Source organism: Puma concolor, chromosome B4 (genome assembly GCF_028749965.1).
Source record: "Puma concolor isolate L17-30 chromosome B4, mPumCon1.1.hap2, whole genome shotgun sequence".
NCBI lineage: Eukaryota > Metazoa > Chordata > Mammalia > Carnivora > Felidae > Puma > Puma concolor.
This window is the reverse complement of record NC_141673.1, coordinates 138,782,782-138,802,670: the sequence shown is the minus strand read 5'-3', so window position 1 is coordinate 138,802,670 and position 19,889 is coordinate 138,782,782. Positions and strand designations below refer to the sequence as shown.

General features: G+C 48.0%; 1 protein-coding gene and 1 long non-coding RNA gene across 2 annotated transcripts in view; one reads left to right on the top strand and one right to left on the bottom strand.

The window, feature by feature from the left end:
- Positions 1-19,889, bottom strand: part of LOC147579554 (uncharacterized) — a 386,247-nt gene that overhangs the window by 258,839 nt on the left and 107,519 nt on the right. The window lies entirely within an intron of this gene.
- Positions 7,066-12,187, top strand: UCN3 (urocortin 3). Its single transcript, XM_025930774.2, has 2 exons — positions 7,066-7,354; positions 11,271-12,187. The coding sequence occupies exon 2, from the start codon at positions 11,277-11,279 to the stop codon at positions 11,778-11,780; it is 504 nt and encodes a 167-aa protein (XP_025786559.1). The 5' UTR covers positions 7,066-7,354; positions 11,271-11,276; the 3' UTR covers positions 11,781-12,187.

Here is a 19,889-nt window from a genome sequence, read left to right as displayed (position 1 = left end):
AGCTTCATAGCCACACATGGCTAGCGGCTCCCATACGGGACAGTACAGAGCTAGAGAGCTGGGACAAGTTTTCTCAGAAAGATTATGTTAAGAAACTCTCATTATACACCGTCAGAGGTGTTGACTATTTAGCACAATGTTTCAAATCCCAAGGGGAGAATTCTACCATTATAACCAAATATCTTAATTTCACCAAGCCATTCAGTTCTCACAAGGAGCCAATTTTATACTTGAGACATTTTAAAGTTCTTTTCATTTCCACACTGATTTATCTTTGGCTCCCATAGAGAGCTTTTTGCCAGAGGATGGGGGGAAGGGGTCTCAGTTCTAACAACTAACCCTGCAAAGGTCCAAGACGCTCTCCCCTGATCCCATGTAGATGTGAAAATCAATGTCCCTGACTCCTATGGCCAGCAATCTTCCCCTGGGGCAAATGTGGCATCAGTTTCTGTGTTTGTAACTTTGATTTTTAGTTCCCTTGTGTTCTGGTGCCGGAGGACCCTCCCCTACTCCCCTTCTTCCTTATGAGTTCAGAAATGTATTTTTTAAATTTTATTTTTGAGAGAGAGAGAGAGAGAGAGAGAGAGAGAGGATGCAAGTGGGGAAAGGGGCAAAGGGAGAGAGACAGAATCTCAAGCAGACTCCACACTCCGTGCAGAGCCTGACATGGGGCTGGATCCCACGACTCCAGGATCATGACCTGAGCTGAAATCAAGAGTCAGACACTTAACCAACTGAGCCACCCAGGTGCACCTTAAATGATGTATTTTTATCCAGAATTTCTCTTTGGTCCTAGTTGGAAGTTTTGGGTTCTTGCAGTCTGCCATCTTGCCCAAGTCAAAAGTTCTTATATTTCTTATATTCTTTCTGTTACACCAGAAGAGAGGCAAAAAAGTAAAGGGAACTTGTTACCAAAGAAAAAGTTTGAGTCATGCTTTTGGCTTCTGGTTTTCATTCGTTCATTCACCACATGCTGTGGATCCTTGTTATTCACAGATATAGTGCAGTTTGCTTATTGTATTATATATATTATAATGTATATAATATATATAAAAGAGTAGGGGTGCCTGGGTAGCTCAGTTGGTTGAGCAACCAACTCTTGATTTTGGCTCAGGTCATGGTCCCAGGGTCATGGGATCAAGCCCCGTGTTGGGCTCTGCACTGAGTGTGGAGTCTGCTTGGGATTCTCTCTCTCCCTCTCTCTCTGCCCCTCTCACCTGCTCATAGTCTCTCTCTAAAAAAATAAAAATAAAATAAAAATAAAAAATAAAAAAAATAAAAAAGAATATATATGTGTGTATACGTGTGTGTGTGTGTATATATGTGTGTGTGTGTGTGTGTGTGTATGTGTGTGTGTGTATGTATATTATGTGTGTGTGTGTATATATATGTGTGTGTGTGTGTATATATGTGTGTGTATATTATATATATATATATATATATATATATATATATATATATATATATTTGCAGACTTGTGATCTGCAAACTGCCCAGTCCTGAGCCAGACCCCTGTATGTGGCTTGTGCGCCCCAGGAGGTGATGCTCTTCTCCTTTTGTCATCCCAGGGCCAAGAGCCGGGCATTCAGGGACAGCCCTACAGCCCAGAGCCTGCTGAATTGTTCACATGAGCCTGTCCTAACCTGTTTACTCTGCTCTGTCTTTCTTTTCCTGCAGAAACCCCAGAAAAGTCTGTGGCTAAGTGCTCTCCTTGCTCCTGTCTTCTGTCTCCTGACCACCCTGGTGCTTCCCCAAGTGGCCCCGCCTGGTGGCCTTGCCTCATGCCTGCAGGACCTTCGGGTATAATAAACTTCATTTCCCTGAATCTTTCCTGTGCCTGCTCATACAGTTGCATCTGACTGACCAGCTCATAAAAGAATATAAAACACTCCAGGGGTGCCTGGGTGGCTCGGTCGGTTGGGCGTCCGACTTTGGCTCAGGTCATGATCTTGTGGTTTGTGAGTTCAAGCCCCGCATTGGGCTCTGTACTGACAGCTTGGAGCCTGGAGCCTGCTTTGGATTCTGTGTCTCCCTCTCTCTCTGTTCCTCCCCTGCTCACGCTCTGTCTCTCTCTGTCTCTCGATAATAAATAAACATTAAAAAAATTAAGAATATAAAACACTCCAAAATTAACACGGGATCATTCAGGTACGTGCTTGTACAGAGCGGTGAAAAATTAGTCACCCAACACACACGTTCCCATCTAAGGTTGAGCAAGGCGACACTGTGCCTTCTGCATTCAGTTCCCATACGGCCAAGGAGTGCCCTTTTTACATTTACTGCTGCGTTTTAGCATTTCCGGGCTTTTTGTTGGTGATTCTGCTGTCTAAAATGGCCCCCAAGTGTAGATGTGAAGTGCTGTCTCATGTCCCTAAGAGCAAGAACGCGGTGATGTGCCTCACAGAGAAAACACATTAAGGCAGCTCCATTCAAGCAGGAGTTACCATCAGCGAAGAGCTTGGCGTTAACCACAGCCAGCTCCAAGGCCTGGGCTTGCCAAGGGAAATGGATTCGAATCTACAGCAGATGGGAATATGCTGGTTTTATTCCTCATTCATTGATTAGCTAATTGATGGGGCATTGTACCTGCTTAACCTGCAGGCACGTAGACAGAGGTTCCAAATCTAGGGAAAGGGTCCCTTTCCCTAGAAGGGAACGAAATGGCAAAGGTGCATCTACCGCACTTGGAGGAAGGGTGGGTGCTGGGCCACCCTCACTATGGACTGTGTTTCCACGGAGATGGGGGGCGCACAGACCTGGACCTCTCTCTGGGAGCACGCTGCCCACTCGATTGCTTTGTGTGCAAGTTTGGAAGAGGTCTCATTTCCCTTGTCATGACAGAAAACTTATATCTTCTAAGTGGATCTGGTGGTATTGATTACCTCATCTACCAAGTAAACAGACCACAGACCACTGAGTTTGGGAAGATAGCAGTGGAACAGGTACACAAGACTATCCAAGAAGGCACGTGTCCTATCCTTCCTTCGGGAAACAGAAAGCTTTTGATTCTTTGTTCCACGTGGCCTTGACAGAGGCACCTGCATCTTGCCTGTGGCCCCCAGGAGCTTTGCTCTATGAATCAACCAGCTACCAAAAGTCCGGTAGAGAGGACCATAAAACGTCTGACAAATCACCACAGTGCTTGGATACGGAGACGAGCCAGAACTTTCCCCACCTGTTTCCACTGCTTCTGGTTTCAAAATGGATACAAAATGAAAATGATTTGTGATAGATGCTCGGAGGAGGTGCTGCAGAACCTCCATCAGAAAAGACTGGAAATGACCACCGTGTGATCAGTCAGCCATTATTGCAGAAATACTAACCATCCGCAATTAAATCAGTCCTGTGTGTTGCAAGAAACATGGGTCAAAGCAAGGGTCTCCCCTCCTCAACAGATAGAATGATTTCACCAGATTAAAAGTGGGCTGTTCGTTTTTTGTGGGATGTAGGGAAAGCAGTGATTTGAGGAAACATTGTGGCTTTGAATGCTTACATTATAAACTAATAGAGGGAAAAATGAAAATGAAGAATTAATTGAGCAGAACACAGATAAGGAAAAACAGAAATGAATAGGATAAAAGGGGGGAAACCCAGGGCAAACAGAAAGCCCGAAGTAAGACAGCAGAAAAAAATCCAAATATACCCGTAATCACTATTAGTGTAAGTGTATTAAAGACCTTGTTATTACAGAGGTTATGAGGTTAGATTTTAAAATTTAAATATGTACCATTTACAAAAAAATAAAAATAAAAATGTTGACAAAGAAAAGTCCGGAAAACATGCACCAAGCAAATGTTATCCAACAGAAAACTGGAGTAGCTATGTTGATCCCAAGCAGAACAGACTTCAAGACAAGAGGCATTTTTGGCATGAACTGGTTGACAGTAAAATGATGAAAGGGACCGCTTGTATGTACCCAACACTCCAAAAGGGACAGACTTACAAGAAGAAATTGACAAACTCACAAACACAATGGGAGATTAACCCACACCTGCCAGACACTGAGGAGTCGAGGAAAACTGAGAATCAGGAAAAATAAGGGGAGATTTGGAAAGTCAGGCTGACAATAATATTCTGCGTTCCTGTAAAACGTCATCAAGTTCTTAGGAACGCTATCTTGTCGTCAACCTTATTAAGAAAATGGCGAAGGCACGCTAACCACCTTTCATAAAACGGGAAACAAAAGAGCAGAGAATGTGACAGTCCCTATGAAACAGCCACGCAGGCAGCCAAGGCAGAAGGGAAAACGCTCTTTCCTGATGCCAAGGTAAAACCTCTCCCCTGTAAGTCAAGTATTCTGGAAATTCCCTAATTCCTCTTCCTGTCCTTTTTCTTTTACTGCCTAGCACAGACATTGAGAAACTATGCTATCCTATGTAACCGCTCTGAGCACTTTGGAGAAATGAGCTTTATAAATATAAGGCATTTCTTGCTTTTTTTTAAAATTTTTTTTAAGGTTTATTCATTTCTGAATGACAGTGAGAGACAGATCACAAGCCGGGGTGGGGCAGAGAGAGAGCGGGACACAGAATCCGAAGCAGGCTCCAGGCTCTGAGCTATCAGCACAGAGCCCGACGCGGGGCTCGTACTCATGAACCATTGAGATCATGACCTGAGCCGAAGTCGGACACCTGACGGAGCCACCCAGGTGCCCCAGTATAAGGCATTTCTATTCGAATATGAAACCGATCAGCATTTTCTTTCCACTCAGGCCTCCACATGCTAGAGGATTTATACCCCTAAACAACATTCTGTTGCTGAATTCATGGGAGATACTAATAGCTCACCAAGGCCAGAGAAAAGCTCAAGCGTAGCACAGAGCCACACGTGGCCTCTAGCAGAGGGACCGAAGGAAAACCACTGTTTGCTAGAAAGGACACCCTGGGGGCTTCTGCTCACCAGTTGGCTTTTTTTTCTGTCCAAGCCTCTCTCCAAGCCTCCAGCAGATGCAGTCAGAAGCATTGTTGCAGTTGTAAAGCAAATAGACTGCTCTAAGAAAAGCATCTTCAGGACAACACGCTCAGCCACCGCTCAGGGCTACGTGGACCCCACGTGGGACACTCTTACTCCCAGGCTGAGAGTTCACAGGAGCAATCAGCCAACCCCAAAGCCAACCCAGATGGGCCAGGGGGAACCTATAGGCCCACGTCTGTTTGGAGAGGGGATGGTGCGCTCAAGGACGGCCACTAGCCGCTGACACCAAGAGGCTCCACGGGCTTCTGTGGCTTTGGTCTCAGGTGGAGAGATTTTGCAGGAAGTTGAGAAGAGAGAGCAGATGGACAGAAAAAAGGAGGAGGAGGAGGAGAAGGAGAAGAAGAAGAATATGAAGAAGCAGCAGCCAATGTTCATTGCATCTCCTTCTAAATCCCATATTCTTGGCCGTGGTTCTCAGATGGGGGTCATTTTGCCCCTGGGGGACATAGCTGGGGACAGTTTTGGTTGTCACAGCTGGGCAAGGGAGGGTATGCTCTGAAGTCTCAAAGGTAGAGGGATACTGCAAACATCTTACAAGGCTCAGGACGGCCCCCACAACATCATGTGGCTCAAAATGTCAATAGTGCCAAGGCTGAGAATCCCCACGGCTCTCGGGGTAGCAGTGTTTGGTATCTTCTTCACAAGACTGCTTCTCTGGTATCCCAGAGCTCGGAAGGGCAGAAAGGGGGGTTAAACTCAGGCTTCTAACTGTCTACCCCTCCGCCTACACAAATTCCATTACTGCCTAATTATCTGAAATGGGGAGAAATAAGATCTCTCCCGAAGACGAATATATGAACGAACAGACAAGTGAATGAATGAGTTGGATTCAGATCTCTAGTTTCACGTCGCTGCTGATCTCAGGAGAAGCCCAGCCAGGCAGCTCCAGAAGCAGGAACCGAGTGAGGTCCAATTCTACGTGTCTACAACCAAGGCTGAGGCTGTGGAGGGTTTGGCTTTCTTCCCCACAAGGGCTTTCCTTTTGTGCCACAAAATACCCGTGAGCATTAAAACGTTTGGATAGTTCCAGAAGTCCACTTACCTTTCATCTAGAGGAACTTCAGGAGGCGGGAATGCCCGTCTAGGAGGGGAAGGTGTGGTCTCATCCAGAGGTCCGGACACAGCCTGGGTCTTGCATGGCCCTTCCAAATGGTTCAGCCCACATGAGACTCAGATGCTCACCGTGACTCTGTCCTCGGTGTCCTTACCTGTGAAACAAGGAGGTTACCTGCCTACAGGTCCCCATATCTTTGCTGATACATTTGGAATGAAGTCGAAAGCCTCTCGCCTGGGTGTTCCTTACCTCCCAGGGTGAAGCCAGCCTCCTGAAGCACCTGCCTGCCTGCCTCCCATGTCCTCAATCCTTCTCTTCGCAGGCTCTCTCCCTCCCAAACCTCCTTCCTGTCTGAACCTCTGCCCTCCTCTCCTTGTGTGAGTTACCTGTGTCGAGTCTCCAGCACAGGCATGCTCCCTTCAGTACTATGGTATTGGCCATGCTGAGATTAGACTGTTTTTACATATCTGTCTCTACTGTGATGCCTGTAAGAACAGGGTTCTCGACTTCTTCCAGTTCCTCAGGCTCCTGCCAATAACTGCTAGGATAGCAGATGGTCAAAAGTGTTGGATGAACAGATGAAAAAAAAAATGGGTAAAATTCAAATGATTTCCCCTCAGAAGCTCTAGGTACACTGTGCCCGTCTCCCAATGTGCCCTTTGATGGACACAAACTTAGAAAGGTCTGTGAGTCACCAGAGATAACAGTGCGTCTCAGAACCCACCAGAACTACAAGTGAAAAGATGAACTTCAAGTCAGTTTGTCTGCTTTCAGAGCCGGTCCTGCGTCCAGATTTCCAAAAGGAGGGGCAGCCTGACAAGGATGCAAGGAAGGCTGAAATCAGGAAGAACTAAGATCCCTGATAAAACTCTTCAAAGGAGCTGTTCTCAATTTAACAGAGTATTTTTTTTTTCCTTCTTTTTATCAATGAGCACGTTGCTAGGGCAGGAGGGGAAGTGGGAAGGGGGAGGACCGGTGGAAGGTGTGTGGGAGGGGTCAAGGATACAGAGTGCCTGTCATCTCCATGACGCGGACAGCTGGTTCGGTCGTATTTTAAATGAAATCGCATCCCAGTGTAGACACCACGTCTGGAATTACAACCCACCCCGTGATCTGTCACTTTTATATATATGCACGAGGGAGTGGAGTGGTTTCCATAGAGAGGGACGATCACGGCCCCCTTGGGAACAATACAAGGAAAGAAAGAGCAGTGACCCCAGCCGGGACAGAAGTTCAGGGGGGATGCTTCTGGGGCAGATCTCCTGGTCCTGAAGCGGCTGCCCCCCTCACTGAGCATTTCCACTGCGGAGGGAAGGCCACTCACAGGTAAGATTTCGGCTGGGGACGTGTCCATGAGGGACGAGTGAGCCTACTGGCCCTACACGAGGCAGGAGGTGCCGGGCACTGGACGGGGGCGAGAGACCAAGGCTGCAGGTGTCCCTGGGCACCAGCCCCAGGCAGCCCGGTGTTCGACAGCACCGTCTGCGCTTTAGGTGAGGAGATATCCGCCCTCCCTTTTTGGCCCAGAGAGACCTGCTTGGCAAAGGTAACAGATTGGAGGCAGAACGGGTTCTTGCAAGTGTATTTTTCTGAACAGGGTTCAGCCGTGAACAAGAAAATCGTGTTTACAAGTGGGGAGATGGTTGGGAATAGCAACTGGGGGCTGTAACTCCCCACGGGCTGCAGGAGCAGGGGCTGCTGTGCGTCCTGCGAATCGGTGTGACCCACACTCGTAAGGGTCTCCCCTAGGAGACCTCTTCTCCCAGAGGAGAAGCGCTCATTACCATAACACCTGCTGGAACACATCAAGTTCCCCTAGATGCCACAGCCACCGTTTTAGAAAATGTTTCTTAAATTCAACTCCTTGTCAGGGTTTGCAGATGGATGCGGTGGGACAGGGAGTCATTCTGCCTTCCTCACAGCTGGAGAAGAGTCTGGAGAAGGGGGCTGCAGAAAGGGGCTGGAGGAGGGGGCTGGAGGAGGGGTCAGCACGGGGCCACCGGTGCGTTTGCCTCTGGCTTCAGCTCCGGTCTTTGTTGCCCTGGGGTCCCTTCCCCCTGGGGGTGCTCTGCTCTCACAGGTCCCTCACTGCCTCACGTCCCCAGGCGTGACTCTGGGACATCTCTGAGAAGCACCTAGAAAAGTACTGCTAGATCCCGACAGAATGATCCAGAAAAACACAGAGGTAGAGGTTTGCCCCCTAGAATCTAACTCCAGGGGTAGTGCTGTTTTCACAGCAGGCGGCAGGGAGATCTCGAACCTGTGTGTTGTGTCACCAGGGGCGGTGGCAAAGGATTCTGGGGAGCGTTAAGAGGGGAGACTTGCTAAGGAATCAGATGTTACTGGGGAGCGAAGGAGGGCTCTTCCCTGTGGAGAGCTTCTCTCCTGCCGACCCCAAACAAAGCTCTCGCTATAGCTTCCCTTCCAGCGTCACCCCTTTCTCTGTGAACTGGCTTTTGAGTCTTTAAATCCTGTCGGTCTTACAAGCCCTTAGAAACTGCTCCAAAGCCTTAAGGCGTCTGCAAGGTGCAGGGTGGCTAACGCCACGATTCCGTACGATGTTTACCCAGAAGAACGAACTGGACCCTCAGTAAACGACAAAGCCGAAAGTCTGGTTATCGAACACATATCGAACCCCGGAAAAAGTTCTCTGGGCGTTTGGCGTGCAATTCTAAGGAGCGCCCGGGAGGACCAGGACACCAAGAAAGCTGGTTCTCACCACGTGGTCCAGGGACCCGCAGCATCAGTGTCCTCTACGAGGGTGTTAGAGATGCCTCATCCCAAACCTACCGATGGCGCCTAGATTGCGTTCAAGGCAAGAGGAGGCCGTGGGGCTAGGATGGAGAGAGTGGTAGAACAACCAAAAACTAAAAGCCAGAAATATACCACAAGAAAGACAGCGGTCTGCAGGATCAAATTACTGGCTCAAATCAGCTGGCATGTGTGGATGTAGGTGTAGACAGATAGAGATAGAAATATATAGATATGGATATCACTTCTGAAATGGTCGTGCGTGAACTGAATCTTATCCTATTAGGACCCGGAGATTATTTATGTGTAAACAGTCTCCTCTACTAACTATCTGGCTACAGCAAGAGCTAATCTGCCTCAATTTAATCTTCCACATAAGCTTTATGAGGCAATCATTGCTATCGCCATGTATCAGATGAGGAAATTGAAATGCACCGGGGTTCAACAATCTGCCCACGGTCCTCAGGCAAACCAGGACGAGGTGGATTGGAACCTGTGTCTCTCTAACTCCCAAGTCTGTGTTGACTTCACTGCACACTGCCACGTACATGCCCAGATGTAGCTAGTTCATGCACTGGGATTTTATAAAGGATCACGGTTTGTTTGTTTTTTTCATAACTGTTTTGATAAACTCAAAATTTTTATGATTTAAAAAGAAATGAACAAACAAATAAAGCAACCTGGTCTCTTAAGAAGGGGGGGAAGAAAGAAGAAGAAGAAGGCAGTAGGTGCAATGTGGAGTGTGTGAGAAAACAGCAGGCTTCTAGAGAAAACTTGCCAGGTCAGTGTGTGTGTGTCTAGGGTAAGTGAGAGAGCGAGGGCTTACAAGATTCTCCTTTAGAGACAGAACAAGGCTCAGGTATTTAAGGGTCTGTTCTAGCCGCGTCCATTCACAGAGTAAAGAAGTCGGGAAGTGGGAGTGCGTTCATTCATTCCCACTCATTTTCTGGGAAATGACCTGCTCAAGGTCATGGTGACAATGATTTGCAGAGTTGAGGCTAGAACTCAGCATGGGACTGCCAGCCCCTCTCACCTCTGCCTGTAACCACAGAAAACGGAATGATCGTATGCTAGCCTAGCACTTCTCGATGCCCAGAAGGACCCCCGTGTTGATTTATTTATCCAACTTTTCTTACTTACTAAAAACTACCTTAATGACAGCAGTCCCCCCAAAGTTCCATAGTTAACCACATCTTTCTTGCTTCCTTTTATGGGAGCCAAGGATGTCTTAGACAGAAAATAAACTCCAGGGGCACGTGGATGGCTCAGTCGCTTAAGCATCTGACTCTTGATTGCGGCTCAGGTCACGATCGCATGGTTGGTGAGTTTCAGCCCCACGTTGGGCTCTGCACTGACAGTGTGGAGCCTCCTTGGGATTCTCTGTCTGCCTCTCTCTGTCTGTCTCCCAAAAATAAATAAAGAAACATTTAACAAAAAAGAAAGAAAAGAAACTCCAAGTTCAGGTCAAGCAACCAAAGTGAAGAGGGCAGCCTTTTACTCTTTGCGCTTCCTGGGATGGTCCAGCAGTACATACGGGAGTACGTACGGGTATCAGCACATCGGGTGTGTAGGATGGCCAGAAGCCCTTCCTCTGGGGGTGAGTAGATGAAACCCCACCCCTTGACCTCGCGTCTCTTTCTCACGCATGAAGGTGACGGTAGAGTAAAGGAACCTCCTGTCCTTACTTCAGAGCTGGAGAGAGTGCGGCCAGGCGAGGCCACGGGGGCCGGGGTGTGGGCTGGGCTTGGTGCTAGGACACAGGAGGTAAATTCTACCCACTTCACCATGTTCCTAAGGCACGGTGACCACACACAACCCAAATTCTGATCGCCTTCCGACACGCTGTGAGCTACTGTCGCACAAGAGGCTGGGCAGAGGGCGGGAACGGCCCCGCGTGAGCCCTTCTCCGTTGCCGGAGAAAGCAGCTTAAGTTCTCGCCCAGCACTGTTGCTCAGGGGCCCAACCACCATGATGGCTTCAGACCAGAACAGTCCGGGTTACAGGAGGGCCCCTGAGCTGGACACTTCCATTGCCTCACCTGCTCCATACACTAAATATAGGGGTTTTTTTTGTTTGTTTCCTTTCTTTTTAAAATTTTAAGTGTTTATTTATTTATTTTTGAGGGGGTGAGGGGCAGAGAGAGAGAGGGAGAGAGAGAATCCTGAGCGGGGTCCATGCTGTCAGCACCGAGCCCGACGCGGGGCTCGAACTCACGACCCGTGAGATCGTACTCTGAGCCATAGAGATCACCTGAAGGGTTTATTCCAACCCACGGGGCTGGCGCCAGACTTTCTGATCTAGTAGTTCTGGGGCAAGACTTGAGAATCGTTTGCATTTCTAACGAATATCCCGGTGATGATGCTGGTCTGGAGACCACACTCGGAGAACCACTGGTGACTAGTAACCAAGCCCTAGTGAATGTTCACCTCTGCCCTTCAGAGCTTCAAGCCCTTCTCACACCCCTGCCCCACATCCCTGTTTTCTACTGCAGGGAGAGATGCTGAAGCCAGCCCACTTCCTGCTGCTGCTGCTGCTGCTCCCGGGGGCCCCCAGGCCAGGCCTCCCCCAGAAGTTCTACAAAGCCAAGTCCTTGGTCAGCTGTATCAACACAGCCCTGCCGGAGGCCAAGCAGAGCCCCCTGGGGGACGCACCGCTGCTGAGCAAGAGAAGCTTCCTCTACCTGCCCAGCCAAGACCCATCCTCAGGAGAGAACGAGGAGCGGGTGCAGGAGGACGAGGACAAGAAGAAGAGGACCTTCCCCAGCTCCGGGGGTGGTGGCGGGGCCGGAAGCGGCCGGTACAAACACCTGTCCCCGGCGCAGCCCAGGGGAAGGCCGTCCCAGGACAAGGCCAAGAGCGATCGGCGCACCAAGTTCACTCTGTCCCTCGACGTCCCCACCAACATCATGAACATCCTCTTCAACATCGCCAAGGCCAAGAACTTGCAGGCCAAGGCGGCTGCCAACGCGCACCTGATGGCACAGATTGGCCGGAAGAAGTAGGAGCAGAGGCTGGCGGGAGGAAGTGCACGGTTAAGGGCAGGGGCGGAGGTCGGGCCAGCTGCTCCGTATATTGAGGGATGGGTCCAGCTCTCCACGCTGCTTCACTGCTCGCCCCCTCCGCTCCTCCTCCGCCCCCAGCCAGCTCCCTCCTCCCCTGCACACAGACACAGAAGAACGGCACTGCCACCCTGCACAGACGGGAGGCCCGTAACCCCTCTCCCTACATTTGAACTCTCCTTCCTCCTTCCCCGTGACGGGAGACAAAGGTCCTGAGGTCCCGCTCTCCACGCTCCTCCTCCACGCCCCGCACACCAGCCCAGCCAGGAGAGGCGTCGCACTGCTCACTGTCCTGACTTAGGGCCCCTTCCCTTCCCTCTCTCCCCCATTAAAACCAATGGCTTCTGCAACCCTGGGCTGGCTTGAGTTCCTCTTCCTTCAGCCAGCGGCCTTCACACCTCTGAGCGTGCAAAAGGGGAGGTGAATGAGGGAGGTAGCTGATGAGTCCATTCCCCATCTCTCCGGGGACAGAGCGGTTTTTGGTGGTCCTAGGAGGGGGTAAAGAAGGGCTTGGAAAGGCCAAGCCGGCAGGACCCTGCCAGCCGTGGCTCAAGCTAGAGCCGTCTCCGGGGTCTGCTCCTACCCAAGAGGCACCACCTGGCATCTGCTCTAGAATGGGCACGGGGTTGCTGGGGAGAGAGCTTTCATGACACCCCAAACGCCTCCATGGCTGGGCATGGGGCCGCCAGGCCGTTAGCAGGTGTTTATCAGACCTGCAGTAAGAGTCCAGCTGACTCTTTCCATCCTGGAAAAGCCCCATGGCAGAGCAGAAAGAATCGCAGCCCAAGACTCAGAATACCCACACGGGAGTCTAGGGTCTCCTCACTACGTGGCCCCGAGCAAATCCTTCCACTCCCCGTGCCGATGCCCCGGGAACCCTGCTTCATGAACGTGATCTCATCGATTTCTCACAAGTATATTTTAAGGTAGATATTATTTTCTCCATTTTGAGGATTTTTAAATTTGCCCTTTATTTATTTTTGGTCTGATAATGCATATTCTGTTCACACAAAAGGACAGGAAACGGGACGAACTTGGTTGATGAAAAAATCAAGCAAGGGGCCACATTTTTAGTTTCACGAACAACCTAAAACTAGAACATAAAAGTTGGAGCGGGTGGGGCGCCCGGGTGGCTCAGTGGGTTGGGCGTCTGACTTCGGATCTGGCCGTGATCGCCCGGGTTGTGAGTTCAAGCCAAGCCCCACATCAGGCTCTGTGCTGACGGCTGGGAGCCTGGAACCTGCTTTGGATTCTGTGTCTCCCTCTCTCTCTCTGCTCCTCCCCCACTCTCTCTCTCCCCAAACTAAGTAAATATTTAAAAATTAAAAAAAAAAAAAAAGCTGGAGCTGGCATCACAATGCAGGCAGGCTCAGTGTCACTGCTGGCTCTTGTCTGGACCCGATTTGTTTTTTTTTTTTTTTTTTTAAATCATAGTAGATGCATTACAAAAGCTCCGATCAAGAGGGTGGTAAAGACACAGGTCCTTGCAAAAACCAGAGTGCTTTTTCTCTTTTTGTAAATATACCACCACCTGGTAAAGCTAAAATTTACCTTTGGGGGGGCGGGAAGACAGAGGCTTGGAGGAGCGAGGGCACCTGCCCAAGTTTCCCCGGCTGGGAAGTGGCCACGATGCCTCCACTTGCCCCTGCATGCAGAGCTGACCCTTCCCACGCACCAGGGGCATAAAGACGCCAGCCAAGCCCCTGCCTCAGAAAGCTGGCGCGAACCTCAGCGACCCACGGGCGTGCAAGCCACCGGGAAGCAGCACAGGCATTCACTCGGATTTGGGATTATTACGTCCCCAGCAGGTGCGTTCTGAGCCTTCCCCAGGAGTTAAATGTGAGCATAAGTGCAGTTAACCGACTAGAAATTTGCCATAACCCGCCCCAGCGGCAGTGGGAAAGGGCGGGTTTGTGCAGGAGCGTGTCCAGCATTCTCTGTCTGAGCTCCCGAGGCGGAGCCTCTGACCTGAGTGCAGCCCCGGCCAGAGCGGAGTTCATGGTCACGCGCTAGAAAGCCAACGGCCACACCCACAGATGGCCACCGCTCCACCTGCCACCTTTGACAGAACTTTGTAGAAATACATTTTTTAAAAACCAGAAAATAAAGACGGTAAGTTATCCTATGAAGGTCAACGGACTTTCTAACGATCAGAAGAGTTAGCACCGAGGCCCCTCCTCCGAAGTGGATTTAAATGAAAATAACGATCATAATTATAATAATGCTTTGGCTGTATCCACAGAGAGACCGTGGGATGGATAATACCACAGGGATCGGTGATCTTTCCTTGTCAAGGATCAGTACGACTCATGCATCACTAGTATCAATCCCTCATGATCAGGAAAGCAAATCACACCACAGAAAAGATTTAGAAAAAGTTGTGGGGAATGCAAAGGTGTACCAGGTTCACAGGAAAAATTTGGAAGTAGTTTTACGGGGTGATAACGATGAGTTCACATCAGTGAAAATTCTCAACACAATTTCTGCCAGACTCTTCGTGTTGGTTTGAGCTCCCTTGAAAAAGTAGTTGAAAGTCTTTATTTATTTATTTATTTATTTAATTCTTTATTTACTTTTGATAGACAGAGTACGAGTGGGGGAGGGGCAGAGAGAGACGGAGACACAGAATCTGAAGCAGGCTCCAGGCTCTGAGCTGTCAGCACAGAGCCCGACGTGGGGTTTGAACTCACGAACCACAAGATCATGACCCGAGCCGAAGTCGGACGCTTAACTGACTGAGCCACCCAGGCACTCCTGTAAGCATCATTTCACCCAGTGGACCACTAACGCCTTCAGACACCATTTTCCAGCCTTTCAGGATGCCATACTCCATTTCCCTTCTGCCCCACCGGCCACTCCTCTAAGTCTTCTTTGCTGGTTCCTTTTCCTGGAGAACGCTTTTGCTCCAGATAATCTGCATTCTCCATGTCCCTTTCTCCAAGTCTTTGTCAAATGCCTCTTTCTCACTGAGGCCTCAAGTGACCGCCCTCCTCTCGAGAGCCCCTTACCATGGCTTATTTTTTCCCAGTTGTACCTGTCACCTTCTAACACCCAAAATAATTTAATGTCGTGTTTATTGTCTTTCACCCCCCACCTTCACTACCATATAAACGCCTTGAGGGAAGGGATTATTTTTGTTTTGTTCAATGTTGTATCCCTGGTGATCAGAATGGTAAGTAGCACATGGTAGATGGCCAGTAAATAACTAGTGAATGAGTCAATCAAATAACGTAGTAACGTTCTTGCTACAAGGAATCTGTGCATACCTAGCATTTAAAGTAGTTTTTGTGATAGTTAAGGGTACATGGCCTAAGGGAAACATTTTTGGGCTTACAATTCCAATTTTAAAATATGTGAACCGAGTGAATAATTTACATTTGTGATCTTAAATCGAAATCGCACCAGTTCATAAAGTGTGAGACACTTGCATGCACCTAATCAGCACATTTATAGTTTCACCGATTAGATTTTTAGAATTACTTAGAGTACTTGCAAAAGTTTGTGGGACAGAGTCCTTAAAAGAAAACGGAATATAATAGATTTGTCGATGCAATCTAAAATATTTAAGAGCAGCCATCTAAGATTGCAAAGGGAACCACAAATTTATGTGTGTTCCCTTCAAAAGTAAGTATTTACATTTGCTAAACTTAGAAATTGTAAGCTGACCTTAAAACTTTAGGAAACAATTAGGTTTTAGATCTTCATTTTAGTAGATCACTAATTTTTAAAAGCAAAAGAAAACCTCTGAATGGTCTTTTCTGAGTGTGAGAATATGCACACATGCACGCACATACAAATGTCCAAAACACCCCAAAAATTACAGGAACTGAGGGGTTAGTTAAGCATGCCACTAGTGCCCTCTGGTGTCTGGAGAGAGAAACAACGCATGTACATTAAATAGTAAAAGTCTAATACGAGTTCAAAGCTCTATGTAGGATATGCGCACACAAAAATACCTCTATTTCACTAATAAGTATTTACTACAATATTTCCAACACAGTGAGAGATTTCACAGCGTATCCCACCTATCCCTAATCCTGGGGTGGGAGTAAATGGACGACCAGGAAGCTTCTAAGGAACAGAAGAACTGGGTTTGAAGTAGGCGTTACATCACACGGTCACAGAGAGAAGGAAGAAAGAGCGGCGAGAAGGAGCAAAGGCAGAGGAGAGAGAAAAACACGTGCTGGGAAGCAGGGAATGCTCCAGTCTGGCTGGGACTGGAAATACAAGTGGGGACTCATGGGGACAGGCCCTGCCCACCATGTGCAGGGATTTAGACTTCATACCTAAGACAACAGGGATCACTAACGCTCTGAGCCAAGGGGCAAAATAACCTCAGCTGTGCTTTAGGATGTCGTCAGAGTGGAGTGTGGGATGGGTGAGGAAGACAAAGGGAAAGGCAGAAGACCCTTTGGACGCTAGTGTGCTGGCCCTGGGAAGAGGATGTGATGGCCTGAGCCATGATGGTTTCATTGGGAAGAGCGGGAAGGCAATGGATCCTGGGAACATGATAGAATTGAGAGGACTCAGGCTATGTAGGGAGCAAGAAAACAGTCAGAAAGGACGGTGTTGTTTAGAACCTGGGAAGATGACGTCAATGCACAAGACAGAGAACACTAAGGGAGGAGCAGATTTCTTTTTGAGGAAAATGGTAACGTTTTCTCAGAAGAAGTTAAATTTAAGTGTAGATAAGACATCTGAGAAGACAGGTCCAGCAAGCAGTCAGAAGTTTCAGCACAAACCTTGAGAGAAGGAATGTTTAGGGTTTTCATGGAGCTAATGTGGTTGTGGATGAGATAACCAAGGGCCAGAGAAGAACGCCAAGGGCATCTCCAACAGGGCGAGACCAGGTGGAAGAGGAGATACAGAGAGGCCAGATGTAGCAGGAGAACCAAGTAGAACCCCAGGAGCCAAAGGAAAAGTTTCAAGGAAAAGGAGTAACCAAAACGCTTAGGGTAAAGAAATCTGAAGGCTGAGAAGGTCTACGTTTGATAAGTGAGGTACAATCAGTGATCTTCAAGATAAAGGTGTCAGTAGAAAGGTGGGGGAGACAGCTTACAACTGCTGAGGAGTGAGAAGACGGCATGCAGGCATCATATGTATATATTCCTTTGAGAAGCCTGGCAGAGCGGAAAGATGTGAGAGTATGTTATGGGGGAAGTAGAATCTAGAAAAAGGGACTGATGTTTTGAAGGAAGAGACCTGGACATACAAGTAAGGAAAAGAACAACAACAACAAAATCAGTGGAGAAAGAGACCGAATATACAAAGGGGACTGAAGGAGTGAGGTCTTCTAGAAGGGAGGAGTCAAGAGAAGGTACAAAAATGACAGATGTCCTTGCAATGGAGAGCTACTCCTCTGGGTATGTGCAGATTCAAAACAAGTTCAAGTGTACGAAGAGGAATGGAAGAAGTTAAGAACCAGATGGATGTGATTTCAGTAAAGTAGGAAATAAGGTCATCTCCTGGCACTTCTCAACTTAATAAGTATGGGAGTACCTACTCTGTGCCTGGCACTGTAGATACACAGATGAATAAGAGTCCTTGCCTCGAGACCACATGTCAGGATTTCAGGTGATCTCCCTCTTTGAGGAAGAAGAGGTAAATATCATCCCCTCTCAACCCGGGATCCACATCGAAAGAATTTCCAAGGGCAGGTCTTTTGCCAGAAGGAAAATGATCCTAGGTGGAAGTTTGGTAACACAAGGAGAAATGAACAGTACCAGATGGTAACTAGGAAGGTAAATCTAAGCAGACATCCAGTTTAAAACAGCAGCAACGATAGTCCATGCCTTGTAAGGTTTAAAATACATACGGCAGTGATGGGGGGTGGGAGGGAGGGGACAGTGGGTGGGTGATGGGCACGGAGGAGGGCACCTGTTGGGATGAGCACTGGGTGTTGTATGGAAACCAATGTGACAACAAATTTCATATTAAAAATAAATAAATAATAAATAAAATAAAATACACACGGCCCTACAATATAAGGCAACAATACACAAAAGACAGGCGGATGGTAACTGAGTGGAAATGTTCTATGGTTTTTTCAGTGTCCAGGAAGTGGCGGAAACATGATGCTAATGAGTCAAGTTTGAATGTTGTGTCACGAAAAGAAAGAAAAAAATGAATGTTTAATGAATGGCGAGGAAACATGAATAATACAAATACCTGGTAAATCTAATATCACGTGTGGCATATGGAGGCATGTGGCATCACAAGTGAATCAAATCTTAGACTCACAAAATCTTGGGACTGGCAAGGACCTTGAGAAGTAACTGTATTCAAGGCGGGGATTTTAAGATGTGGGGAGGTATACATTTCAAAATCACATAGTTGTAACAATGCCACGACTTACGCTGTACCATTTGGTGATAAACTTTATTTAAAAAAAAAAAAGTCTAGAGACTAGTATTTGCATTTTGATGACTACATCTTAGGAGACCTAATCCTAAAACTCACCGGTATGTGGACTATCCATTATATTTAGGTCATCAAATATCTTTATTTACTACTTAATAAGAGAGCATATTGGATACATAGGTTGGTTGAAAAATGGAGCCCCGTAAATTTGGATATTGGCAGAGGGATCCTTCAAGTATTGAAGGCTTTCTTTCACCCTTAAATACACAGCCACACAACCCACTGTTGGTCTATGTTGGATTTGGTGAAAGTGACCACAGACCACACCGAATCAGTCCTTTCTTTGTAGAAAAGAGTTTTCTTTTTTCTTTTTTACTTTCCTCCAAATATTTGATCACAGCAAGTCAGAGATATAGGAATGAGAATCGTATTCCTTTCCCTGTTACTATGCTGAAGTGTTGGTACATCTTAGGATTAACAGGCCTCGGGGTCCAAAGGGAACTCTAGTACGAAGTCGTTTTAGTATCAGTGGAGACTCAGCCCTTGGCAGGGGGCCTCGGAAGTAGAGTCCGAAGCGGATCCAGCCAAATGCTCAGAGACTTGAGGACTGAGCAAAAACTCACCGATGGCTGGGCTGGGGAAAACCGTATCTTGACAGACAGGCATGTCTTAAGGTGTGGAGACATCATTTCCACCAAATTGTGCTCACTGGCCTCCGTGGTGGCAACGTGTGAGCGGAAAGCAGGCAAAACGGTCTATCGTGCGAATGGAGCTCTTGAAGGCCACATCCCAGGGCGGTGAGGTCAGTACCTAAAAGCATCTACCAGGAAACCAGTAAAGGTGGAGGGGCCATTCTGGGTCTTGGCATAGGCAAGGAGATGGTAATGCAGCAGTTTGGCAAACCTCTCAATAGGACACTCGACTTTACGCCTTCAGCCAAGGCTTTGGCATCTATTACCCTCAGAGTACCTGCCCGAACCAAAAGCCCTGACCACGCTGAGGCCAAGAGAGGACACAGGAGGACCAGGGCTGTAAGGTAAACACCACAGCTGATGGAGGCACCTGGAAACTACCATCAGCTCAAGAGGAAGACTTTGCAGTATCTAGTTCACCTTCCAACAATTAGGCAGACTAAATATCTTGGATTATAAAAAAAAAGTGGCTGATGGTTTTACTGCATTTATAGCTATTTTTTCCATTTTGAGTTATAGCTGGTTTGAAAGTGGGATAATTTAGTACCAAAAATGAATTCCATTACGTGTTTTTTGTTTTTTGTTTAACTTCAAACTCTTGGGTCATCATGCCCTCTCCAGTCCCCAGGGCTTCTCATCCAGCAAGTCCACAGCGAAGCTCAAGATTATGCATTTTTTCCCCCAAACCTCTCAACTGGGTCTGATGCAGGGCTCTGCTGGCCACACTTGGAGAACATCTCTTCAAGGATGGGGAGCCGAGGGAGCTCACTTTCACCTTCTGACCCACAGGATCACAGATGCAAATGTTTGAAAGACCCGGGGCGCCTGGGTGGCTCAGTGGGTTAAGCCTTTGACTTCGGCTCAGGTCATGATCTCGTGGTTTACGGGTTCAAGCCCTGTGTCGGGCTCTGTGCTGACAGCTCAGACCTGGAGGCTGCTTTGGATTCTGTGTCTCCCCCCCCCCTGCCCCTCCCTCCTCACTCTCTGTCTCTCTCTCCTT

Coding starts and splice junctions, on each gene's coding strand:
- UCN3 (XM_025930774.2), top strand. CDS start 11,277: ATGCTGAAGCCAGCCCACTTCCTGCTGCTGCTGCTGCTGCTCCCGGGG.